The sequence below is a fragment of the Camponotus floridanus genome, unplaced genomic scaffold (assembly GCF_003227725.1).
Source record: "Camponotus floridanus strain SB8 unplaced genomic scaffold, Cflo_v7.5 scaffold1, whole genome shotgun sequence".
In the NCBI taxonomy this organism is placed as follows: domain Eukaryota; kingdom Metazoa; phylum Arthropoda; class Insecta; order Hymenoptera; family Formicidae; genus Camponotus; species Camponotus floridanus.
In genome coordinates, this window is record NW_020229214.1 from 9,155,278 (window position 1) to 9,167,676 (window position 12,399).

General features: G+C 41.1%; 1 protein-coding gene across 1 annotated transcript; it reads right to left on the minus strand.

The window, feature by feature from the left end:
- Window positions 1–7,771: 7,771 nt before the first annotated feature.
- LOC105254293 (N-acetylglucosamine-6-sulfatase) lies at window positions 7,772–11,888 on the minus strand. The gene is made up of 10 exons (XM_011262854.3): window positions 11,497–11,888; window positions 11,215–11,274; window positions 10,881–11,084; window positions 10,245–10,406; window positions 9,928–10,098; window positions 9,640–9,841; window positions 8,929–9,227; window positions 8,720–8,857; window positions 8,462–8,633; window positions 7,772–8,278 (listed from the first exon to the last, which is right to left on the minus strand). The coding sequence occupies exons 1-10, from the start codon at window positions 11,659–11,661 to the stop codon at window positions 8,103–8,105; spliced, it is 1,749 nt and encodes a 582-aa protein (XP_011261156.2). The 5' UTR covers window positions 11,662–11,888; the 3' UTR covers window positions 7,772–8,102.
- Between the last annotated feature and the right edge of the window lie 511 nt (window positions 11,889–12,399).

Genomic DNA, 12,399 nt, shown 5'->3' on the forward strand with positions numbered 1-12,399 from the left:
GTCTTGCCCGGAATGTATCCATGTTGCTACAGGAACAGGACAGTAATGCCGATTATCCATCCCTCGATACGGATACCATCCTCGCGCCGCCTTACCCCTCCATCCCCTACAAGGGGAGATGCATCCGCGTCCTCGCCTACCCCTCCGAGGACATCTTCCGAGTCTTCCCCCTCCGGAATCGTGCCGGGGGTCGAGATTCGTTTAGCGGGTAAGCCGTACGTACGTTTCGCCCGGGTGAGAGGAAAGTAGAGGGGACTCACTCCGCGAAGTGTCGACGACAAGAGGGATGATGGTTACCGGCTGGCTGTGGGGGCCACACCCACCATCTCCGGAGATGGCCAATCGCATCCGCGACGACGCCAAGGGTTGCCGGAAGTTGTCACCGTGTATCAGACTGCTTGGCTTTGTCGCCGTTGCGAGATATAAATTTAAGGTTTTAAAACGCAGATATATACGTATATTATGTATAAAATTCTTTCCAGCTACCCCTTGATTTTATTACGCCGTCGCTGCGAGAATCTGCCGATATTTTCAGGCGAAAAGCAGCTCGCCCCTTTTGTCGCCGACAATTTTATACGCTACATAATTGACAATCGTATTAAAATAAAAGCGAAATTGCGCGAATTTCCAGCTACGCTCGTAAATGTCCAAAGGGATTATTATAATTATTTTATCAATTAACGCGTGTTCGCGTAGGATAAATTATATATATGCTTCTAATATTTAATAGTTATATAATTTATCGCGACAGAATTGGATGGATTTTTAAAAATGCCTCGTTGTAGAAATATTTAAATATTTTTTTTAAACATCCGCAAACTTACATGCTCCTCATTCTCTCGACAAAACATTATCATCTTTTTATTTCGTAAAAAAATTTGTAGGTAAATATTTATCATGAATTACGCGGTGAAGATTAACGATCGAGTTAATTAAACAAGTTAATTAAACAGTCTTGTTTAAACGATTTAAGGATACTCGAAAACGTCAAATCAAACGTAAGACACAGAGAGGGATGCCTAGAAAGGCTTTCTACGCGATACACGGTATCATATCCGGTATATACACGCATTATCCAAACCCACTATTAATCGATTATCCGATGCGAGAGAGCTGATTCCTATTTGATACTCCGACAAGGATTCCCGATTATTATTCCCGCCGACAAAGCGCAAGAACGTACACACACTCTCCGGCGGTTCATTAATCAAAAGCACCAGCCCCAAAATGGCTTCCTGCCTAGTAACGCCCTCAAAATCGTCTCTCTCTCGCTGTCACCTCGCTGCAAAACACGCGTATATACGCGTACGTACACATACGGGTAGGTGTATCCGGCGTGGCGCCTCTCTCCGCCGCCGGCCACGGTTTCTTTGATTTTCGCGATTACATTCTGATCTCCGACAGGTGCGTGAGCGCGTAACACGCGCGTTCTCGCTTTTCTCGCCGCGTCTTTTTTTCCCCCCTTTTGCCGTTTGATCTCCACCGGCGCACTCGCAATTCATCCCCTCAGTCATCGCGACGACGACTGCCACTGCCACTTAATTAGGACGATTAAGTTAATCCCCGCGTCGAAGGAAAAAAGAAACGAATGGCCGTCGGCGAGACTCATCGAACCGCGTGAAACAGTACTTGTGTTCAGTGTCCATCAAAGTAGAAAAATTTGCGACAGAAAACATGGTTCGGCAAAAGTTTACGCAAAGTTTCTGCATAGTTTGGGGATGGTAAATTTCGCATATGATATCGATGACACACGAGGATTGATCTCGCAACGTCGTCGCACGTGACTTTCGTCGACGTCGAGAATGACGTTTGAAAAAGAGAGAGAGAGAGCAGACCGTAGGCGCCAGATGATGCGGTAATTGCGCTGTCAACGACAGCGTCCCGGTCCGCGAAACGATATGCATAATATCGCGCTCTCTCCCCGGAACGCTTCTCGCCAGATTACCATCTGCATCCATTCGTTAGACTCTCCTCCGCGCCGGATCGATGCGCCGGATGATTGACGCGGCATCGCGCGACTAAATCAAATCCACGGGAGTTTATTACACAAGTAAGTAGAGAATGCATTAGCGTCGGAAATCAATCGAGCGCGAATAAATACGTATAAATATTTATATGCGAATATATTAGAGAGGAAGATTATGCGTAACTACTATAATTGTCGACGGCGGCAGAGCCGATAGAAAACTTTGTCGTAATTTATCGCATTTCACCTAAAGTCGTACGGGAGCTCCCGAACTAATTTTCGCATCGTCGCTAATATGCATACGTGCGAAAGATCGGCTCGGAAAGTTTCAGGCGAATCAGCTTTCAGCGTCTCCCATAAAGGAGAGAGCCGGATGCGCGAAATGAAATTTAAGCGCAGCTCCCGGACATTATTAAAGCAAAGCTCTGTAGGACCTTGGAGGGTGGATCGCACACAGGGATGATAGCGCTCTCGATAGATACTCGCGTCACTGGAGCACCATTAACTCTAGATTACAGCGCTGCGGTATTTACACAGGCCAGAGGCGTAACGTAATACGCGACGAGTACCCCGCGTCTTACACCCCCGTCACCCCCGCACCCTCCACCGAGTGTCTCTCGCTCCGCGCCGCGAGACCCGGGTTTTCTCTATCTCTACCCTCCCTCCCTCCCACCTCCCGGCTCACCACCCCCGCTTCCCCCATCGCAACGCGCCGTCGTCCCTATTTGCTCGTCCGTATCCCCCTTCGAAATGTATCACTTCGCTTCATTTAATATCGTGGGACGTCGGGCGTACCGACGCCATTGTTCCCGTTAACAGTGGATCACGGCTAAAATAATACCTGCTAATGGCTCCCGGTTTTAAGCTGACAAACAGCGCAGCACGAGTGTAATAATATAATGCGAGCGCCGTTCGCGGAACCACGAGCGCGTCTATGCGTATATATGTACGCACGTGCGTGTGCGAGGGTGTATGTACGTTGGATTATTAGCGGCGAGCAAATTTGTGACGAATCGTGAATTATATCTTACGCGTATGTATGCACGCATGCATCCCGCTCCCCCTCCCCCCGCGAGAATCTCGAGAAACTTGATGACTCGAATCGTATAATTACAGTAATATATTATACCTTTTTGTTTTTTTTTTCTTCTTTTGAGAATAACTTAATTCAAAGTGTATATATTTCTGTCCATCACAGAGAAAAATGTATACCGTATTCAAGTAAATATTATTTATTTTAAGTATATCATAAGTTTGTATATCCGCATACCACAAGCATTAAATTTAATTGAATATATTCTGAATTTTAGCAAGTGCAGTATTTTAGTCAAGAATATTAAATTAAAACAAAAATTTGGTTTGCTTACTACAAGATTTGACGTAAAATAAGTTTGATTTTTCTTTGATACAACTTTACAATATTCTTGAAAATAAATTCTTCTCTTGAGTACATGATAATGAGATTTTCCAACGCTTGTGACGAATATATTTTAAGACTATTATCAAGAATATATTCTCTGTTGAAGAAAACTATTACTTAAAAAAAGAAAAGTAAACTGAGTAATCGCTTTTCTTGGCAGTAGAATGATATTTTTCTCTACGAATCACATGTTTTAATAGTAGGTATACAGATTACTTAACAATAGACTATTTATTAAATAATTAAATAATATAAAATTAAATTTATTTAATTAAATAATGAACACGGCGACTTGAGAAAAATTAATTAAATATGTACACTTTGAATTAAGTTATCCTAAAAAAAAAAGGTGATATATTTTCGACCGATACTGTAAATTCCGACCCGTCTTCATCGTCTTCTGCGCGCGTGTTCGACCGTCGCCTCTCGCACAATCGCGATTGTCGGGCCGGCGCGTTTCGTCCGCAACTTTTCCTTTCCAATTAACGAGTTCTCCGCGTTCGAAACCCGCACCTTTTTTTTCCCCATCCGAGGGCCGCCGCTCGGTTCGCCTCTCGGTTCTCTCGCGGTAAATTTTTTCATCCATCGTATTATCCGTCGCGAAACTCTGCCTTTTCGGGAAATCGCAGGGCGCCGGGCAGCCGCGATCTTCAAAGTGCCCTCTTTCTCTGCCTCCGCGCGTAATTTTATTATTCTCACGGTATTATACCGGCGCTTGTGTAATTTCGCGAGTGAAAAAACGCAGCCGGCCGTCCGTCGCTCGCGCTACGCACCCGCGGCAACAGTAATTTGTAGTTTTTATGAGAAATTCTATATTTGCCCGAGCTGTTCATTAACCCGCTCGCGTTAACCGAGCTGCGACACGGTAATAAGGGTCGTGCCGAGGAAAGGGGTGTAGCAGGAGGCGAGCGCAGTTGCGAGTTGGCGCCGAGCGGAAGCTGAGCAAGACGGAAAGGGGGCTGAGAGAAAGCGGATGACAGAGAGGGAAAAAGCTTGCGTGTATATGTGTGTGCCTGTGTGTATGGTACGTACCTAGTGTGTGTGTGTGTGCGTGAGAGCCTTCCACTCTTAATTAATTATTTCTCCGCGACAAACGCTAGAGCTAAAGTAGACTTGTGAGAGTCTGAAAAGAAAGGGAGGCGCGAATCGAATCGCGATATTTTTTCCCTGGCATTGATGACTATCAGCGAGCTCTTCCGCTGGGGATGTCGCGAATTAATTTCCAGACAAAATTGCGGCGTAAATGTGAAAAATGCATTAAATTTAAAAAAGCGCATTTTCGAGCGCGCGAGAGGCATTATGCGAATTATGTTCGCGTGATTTTCTTTGAAGAAATACTTTTCGCAAGCAAAGCAGCATTTTTCATAATAAATGAGCGCTACAGAAGCAGCAAGACGGAAAGAGTAAAATTGGAGCGTCGTGCACTCGACATTTCGAGTTTTCCTTTATTTACAAGTTTCCCGACTATTTTTCGATGTCGATTTTCTCTGTAACAAGAGCTCAAATTAATAATTTTCTTAAACATTCGGTTTTAAGTTTACGTGTGCGATCGAAAACGCTCAAGTTATTATAAACCTTACCAAGACTTAATGCAAGAAACAATTTAAAAATGAAATAAAATTATTCCAAGAATAAGTTGATCTTTGGAGCTTATTTTCAGAGAATAAAGTTGCTTTTTTCAGAATCGAGGAAGCCGGTGCTCCGCCTGTAGCGGCAGTATCCGCGAACCCAAGTACTTGACGAGATGTTGGAGCACCCGAGCTATCTCGTGTCATCCTCTCGCTGCTGTACACGCGAGAGTCGCGCTCGTTTCTCGAGTTACAAAACTCGAAGCCTCGCCGTGCCTAAAACAATATTGGCGGGGAGGACCGACCGGGGGGTTCGGTCCGGGTTGTGCACATTAGATATTTATTTAAGGCCGCCCGACACGGCCGCTTTGCTACTCGTTCGCCGTGGAACTCGACGCGATGCGTGTGTGCGTCGAGTACGCGTATGTGCGTGTACGCGTCATTGACACGGGTACCGCATAGAAGTCTTTGGCACTAAGTACCCCAAACTCGAAATGTTGACCCGGTTAATAGCTCCGTGTTTGATTAGACTACTGTAGTTCGTATAAGCCGTCACCGGTAATGCGAGTTTCATTAGTCGGTCTCGTGTTCCTCTCGTTATGCAGAAATGGATCGGATAATTAAAGGACGCGCCCTACCTGCGGAAAATTGAGAAACGTTATGTTTAATGGTACTCGTAATCGTGAATATCCTCTAAAACGTATCGCGCGAAATGAAGGGATTAAAGCGAATTAGCTTTCGAATTAGTTTTAGATTTTTAGAGACTAGACCTTTCTTGTAACTTTCAGAGCAGGTTTTGATTTGTAATACTTTTATCCTTTGACCGGAAAATGTCAATTAAGCTGATTTTGAAGATTCGCCGCTCCCGTTGCCGTCGTTTATTAAGATGAGCTCTGACAATTTCGCCGTTTTAGCTTCTCCCGGGATCTTGTTACGCGTTCAACGCGATCGTCATAAGACCCGTCAAAGGAAGCGCGCTTTTACTGCGTTATTTTCCAATTCACTAATTTACAGTAAATTCGCATTTTCCGCGTTAGCGATCTCGAAGTCGCGGAGAGAAAGAGGCGCGAGTCGGGGCAAAGGAAAATCAGAGGGCACGCTTCGTTTCGCACCGTGCGCCGAGTTGCAAGGGGGAAAGGTTAATTATCGAATAACAAGGGATGCCATATGAAGACAGATCACTGGAAAATTCTCGAGATTGTAAATTGTTTAGTTTTTAATGCGCCCGACGCGAACGTCACGATTTTCAATCTTAAGAGGACGAGATCGGGATATCTCGCAACTATCGTCGTAGAGATAATATATCGATAATATTACTATATTATATGATATGTCAAAATTGACTGATTTTTAGCGTTTAAATGTAAAAGCGGTTAATTAAAAAATGAATGAAAATTAAAAGATTAACATGAAATAAGAATGGAATTACCACACGGTATACTTTTCCTAAAGTTACAAGTTTTAATAGTCGTAATTAATCATAAACTAGCGTGTATTTAACGGATTCATATCATCATCTTGCAGTCTTTATACATCTTTCACGAGAGATCGATCTCTTTTGTAAATCTTTCCGCGGTATGAGTGCAAGTTGGCACAAATATCCGCTAAAAGAAGAAATCTCCCGCTAAAGAGGAGAGGAAGAGGAGAAGAGAAGCGAGGGCCCAAAAGTAAAGCTTGGATCTACGGCTCGAAAGGTAACGAAAGCCATTGATCCTGACCAACAAGGAGGTGATCGCTCGCTCGAATGATCAATAAAGAATGAGAGAATAAAGGAATTCGTCCGCAAGCCGACTTACACGTCTCGGCAACGATGTAACGAAGATCGCTAAACGCTCAATCGAGCGATCGATCGAGGATCCGGAAAATCCTCTCGTGCAACAGCGCGTGCGTCACTGTCAAAAATACAATTGAGTTTTACACAAACTGAATAAAATTGAATTTATTATTATGTAATACAAATGGAATATTAATTATCCTAAACTCGAACGGTATTTACCTTTCGTCTTCGAGCAATCAACTTGTTAAGGATTTAACTTTCAAGAGGTAACAGTTGGAAACTTTTTAAAAAAAATACACAAAAAAATTAATGGGAATTTATACTGTAAAATTGCCGTAAGATGTCTGAAATTTATGCAATCGCTCGAAAAAAATCAATAAGAATTCGTTAAATTTAATGAATAAATTGATCAAACAGGCGAATCACTTGTTTGTCAAATTTCTTCACTAAATTTCACGCAGCGAATTCCTTTCGCGATTCATACAGCCTACTTTCCACCAAACTCATCTACTTTTCACCGAGAGCTCGCAAGATGCAAATCTTGCGGAATAAGTCCCAGTTTTCCTTTCGGCTTTGTCGGGCACGCCGCAACTTTGCCAACGATAATCCCAAAGGCGATCTAGCGCGCACGCGGCCGCTAGATTCATCGTAATGCCATCTGTGCAAACGATTAAAAGGGCCCACGGGCCCGGCTAGTCTACAAACATTTTGACGTTCATTCACGTTACGTGAAAGAGCGTCTCTCACGCTCCTTGACATCGAAAGGGGCGAACCCACGACGCTTTGTACGTCGGCACTCGCTGACCTCATCGCAAACGCACTTTCATGAAGAATATCCGCGCGAATACTTAACCCTTTGTACGAGCAACGAAAAAGATACACGCTTTTATTTTCTACGTATGTCACGTATAGCACCAAAATTAAAACATATATATTATAAAAATTAAGAATTGATGTTTGTATCTGCAGATTTTAAATTCCCCTTTTAATTATTTATATATTTAATATATAAAAAGCGTGTCATATCTTCATTATTTTTTCTACATACGTTTACTATTATTAATACTATTTTGCATAAAATGATTTATAATTATTGCATGTAAAATAATAACGAGCCGGAGTGTATCGAGTAACGGTAGAATCATTGTTTCTCGTGCGCATCGCCATAAATCCGCGAAGGAATCAGAAACGTTTTAGTAATAATAATGTATGCAAATATGTACACGTCTGATATAGTCTCGATTCTATCTTGGATGCTCGGCTTTTTTCCACCTCCTTCTTTTCTCCTCTTCCCTTTACTTTCGCGAATATCGTTATTGCTATTCAGATATTCGAGATTCTCCTTTTCTCTCCCTCTATCTCCGCGGGGCTTTAATAAAAATATTTGTTAAGAAAACAGTTTCGTCGTAGGGAAGGGATGCTGCCCTCCTCCTTCGAGCAAGGCGAGTTATTCTTATATCCAGATTCGCGGCGTATTCTCCGACGGCGATTTCCATAAATGCAATAATTCGAGATAAGGCAACTTTCCGCGCTCTTATTTCCGCGATCTAGAACGAACGGAAATGTTAGATATCATAGTGTGCGATTTTATTGCATAATAAAAAAAATAAATTATATATTTATTTATAAGACACACTACATATGTATATTATAAGACGCGCATTAATAATCTCTCATAGATATATGTATATAGAAACGATATGTGTAACGTTTTACCCGTTAAAACTTACTTATGTTAAATTTACTTCTCAAATTTGTCCCAAAAAGGCATTCCACATTCCGACACATTGCCATCCTCTTGAGACGTTTCCTGAATCTGTGTCTCAATCCTTTCTTCATGGTATATCCGATATTCGTCATTTGATACTCGTCAACGTTTATATCGTAAGATTCGATAAATTTCTGAAAAAAAAAAAAATGATGAAAATCCTCAAATGTGAAATGTTTCCAAGATGTTTAAAAAAAAGTACAATACATGTAAATAATACCTGATTATCTTCGAAGATGCAAAAGATGTTATTAAACTTTGGAGAATTATTAGGAGGTGTTATTGAAACGCGACGAATACAACTGAACGTATTGTTTGCCGCATCCTGACATTTACACGCCATTTCTTTCATGCATAGCTACAAAGATGCACGAGATTAATTAGAATTTGTAGTTTGAAAGAAAATGGTTTTTTAAATATGACACTTGCTGTAACATTAAGATCGCTGTCACTCGGACAACCAGACGATGGGATCTTTTTAGATCTCTCTCCCCTGTACTCTATCAGAACAATACGATCTTGCGGTGCATTACGCGTCGCTTGAAACAACGTCATTCCGTCTGATGGATATTCTATACCGGCTATATCTAAGAGTGTGGCGAAGATATCCACGCTACTGACTCCCGCGGAAATTGTAGACGGGTTAATTCCTGGACCGGATATCAGTAATGGGACTCGTATATCTGTTTCATAGGGTTGCCGCTTATCCATAGGCATGCTAAACTGTCCTATCAAAATAATACATATCTTGTATGAATAATTATGTATAAGATCTGAGATAAAAAATTTGTAAAATAATGTAATTATCTCTTTTATATAAAACAATATAATTAAAAAAATTAACATTATGCTTTTTTTACAATAAATAGCGAAATTTAAAGGTGGTATCATCTACTGAAGACAGTCTAAGCGATAAATAATGCAAGAAACTGTCTTGTCGCGTGAATATGATTATTATGGTTACAAAATAAACAATTTACGTTTACACTCGATGACTTTTAACGTTATTGTAGCTGAAAATTTTTCGACACTATAAATCTTCGAGACTATAAAAGACAAAGTTTTAATAGACAAAGTTTTCAGTGCGTTACATTTGTTTCGTTTGACTTTTAAATCGGAGTGTACCATCGAATTGCCTACCAATGTGATATCCATTGTCGGAGGTATAAATAAAGTAGGTATCGTTCAAGAGATTTCGCTCTTTCAATAAATCGTGCACATTTTTAACGAGCTCGTCGACCGCTAATAAAGTTTCCCATCTCTTTCTATATATCTCGTCTAATTTTGGTAATACACTGTTTGGCAAAGGAGTTGGACCTTTTCTAACTAACCAATGTTTATCCTATTTTTCAAAAATAGAAAAATTATATATACCGAATAACTTGAAGAAAAATATCTGGCATATAATCATTAGCTCGATGCCTATACCTGATGCACGGGAACGTTAAAGTTTGGGGTTCTCTTTGCTTTCGTGCCATTGTATTTGTCATTATGCCTATCAGCAGGTGTAAAGGGCGCGTGAGGGGCCGGAGGTGCTAATACCATGAGGAAAGGTTGGTCGTCGGAGTGTCCATTAATAAAGTTTACAGCCAGATTATTCTAAAATATACATATGTACATACATATAATGAAACTTTAATTTTTCGTAACTTTAATTTTTCTTTTAAACAAGAAAAAAAAAGTCTAACATAAAATGCCATTTCAAATGATTACGCTCGTGTATATTGTGTATTACATATACTCACGATTACATCTGTAAGATAATCGCTCGTACTGTTACCATACTTGGCCTCGGTACCATTTATCGACAACGAATAATTGTAATATTTGGAATTTCCTATAAGACCGGCCCACCAGTCCCATCCCATCGGTACGTGAGCTGCACCGCCGACTTTTCTATTTCCATACTACGTTTACATCATATGTGTACATTAATCTTATTAATTTAAAGAGTCATACTTGGCAATCGAAGGAGAAAAAAAGTGAAAAATGTCGAGAAAAATAATACTATAAAAACGAAAAAATTGTTCATATTTTTCAATTTGATAGAATTCCGTAGAATTTTAATTTATAATAATAATAATAATTATTATTATTATAAATTAAATAATAATAATTATTATTATTATAAATTAAAATTCTACGGAATTCTATCAAATTGAAAAATATGAACAATTTTTTCGTTTTTATAGTATTATTTTTCTTATAATAATAATAAATAATTTTTCTTATAATAATAATAATAATAATAATAATAATTATTATTATTATTATAATTATTATTTTAATTTAAAATTATTTACTTGATTGATGATAAAACCGGATATCTTTTTCAAAACGAAAAATCGATTAGTACATGTACAATTTTCAATTGTATCTACCTCGTTCAAGTACTTTCCGGCGTAAAACGTCCTATATCCGGCAATTTGCAGGAGAGTGGCAAACGTCGCCGGTTCTTGGAATTTCTGCCATTTCGCGCTACTACAACCACCGGCGATAGAATTATTCACCGTCAAATGATTATGCTGATACCGTCCGGTCAGGATGGAAGCTCGATTCGGGCAACAGATAGGCGAAGCTACAAACTAAATACGCGACATTTATCTGTTTAAATCTTTCGAAGGAAAAGTATAATTATATTTTCTCACAGACAAATGATTACGCAATATATAAACGTCTGTGAATTCTCCATAATATTTATATTAAAAGACTTACACAATTCGTGAACGTTGCACCTCGAGATCCTATGAGATTCAGAGTATTTACCATCGGCGTCTGAAAATTTAAAATTAAATGCACACGAGTGTTTCCGAAATGATAATTTATCGGTTTCGCAATCGAAGTGATTTTAACGTTATTTCGTAATTTTTTCCTCTTTTGCAGCGCGGCCTCTCGTGAAAAAAGTTACATCGCGAATAAGAGTAATTAAATAGAAAATTTAAAGAAACCTTATATTATACGCGTATAATAAATGTTAACAAAATCGAAACACTTTACCATGCCATCTAACGTCGAGTCCTGATCGTCGGTAATAATCAGCACGACATTCGCCGGGGTAACCGGCGCCGCTAGATAACCCAAGAAAAAAAGGAGAATCGTTAGATGCATTTTCATCGGCGTCACGGGACTTCCCGGTTGATTATGCGACATGGCAAGTGCCATGAATTATTTTTTGGCCCTCCAGCCGGGTATAAATAATCTTAATTCGCTCGCTCGAGACAAGACGAGATTAGACGTGATATCGAACGCGATGGCACTTTGCCAGACGTTTGAAAAATCGACGTGTTATTAATCACGTTATTAATACCGCGAAGCGCACATCGAGATAAATATAACGTATGCGACAGCGATGCGCGTCCAACTGAACGAGAAGAACGCTAGAAGATTACATCGCCGCGTACTCGTTGAACTAGAGGCAACCGATGTACCCGCCTCGACGTAAAGATACCAGAGTCGGATACGTCAGCGGACGGTCGAGTGCCGGTCGACGTCGCTAGATGGCGCTCTTGCGCGCGAAAGGTCGGCCCTCTTGCCCTCTAACTTTATCCACGGCCGAGTCACAGGTAACAATCGACCGATAGAGGGCGTTGAGGGAAGAAAGTTCCGGTGCGCTCCTCGGCGCTCGCCGTACGCCCGGAGTCGCGCACACGGCGCACAACAAACCGACCCAACGAGCACGTTGCATGTCCCACGCGCGTTACCTCGGCGGTGTACCACGAGCCTGTCCACCCACGTGCGCCGGACGCATGCACGATATATGCGTCGCCCCGCGACACGCAACCTGTCGCGATATTCATCGGCGTGCGACCCATCTACAAATTCTACGACCCCCGGCGTTCCGGAGAATCGCCGAGGGATAAGCGCGGTAAGTTTTGTCAGGCTCGGTAAACCATCCGCATC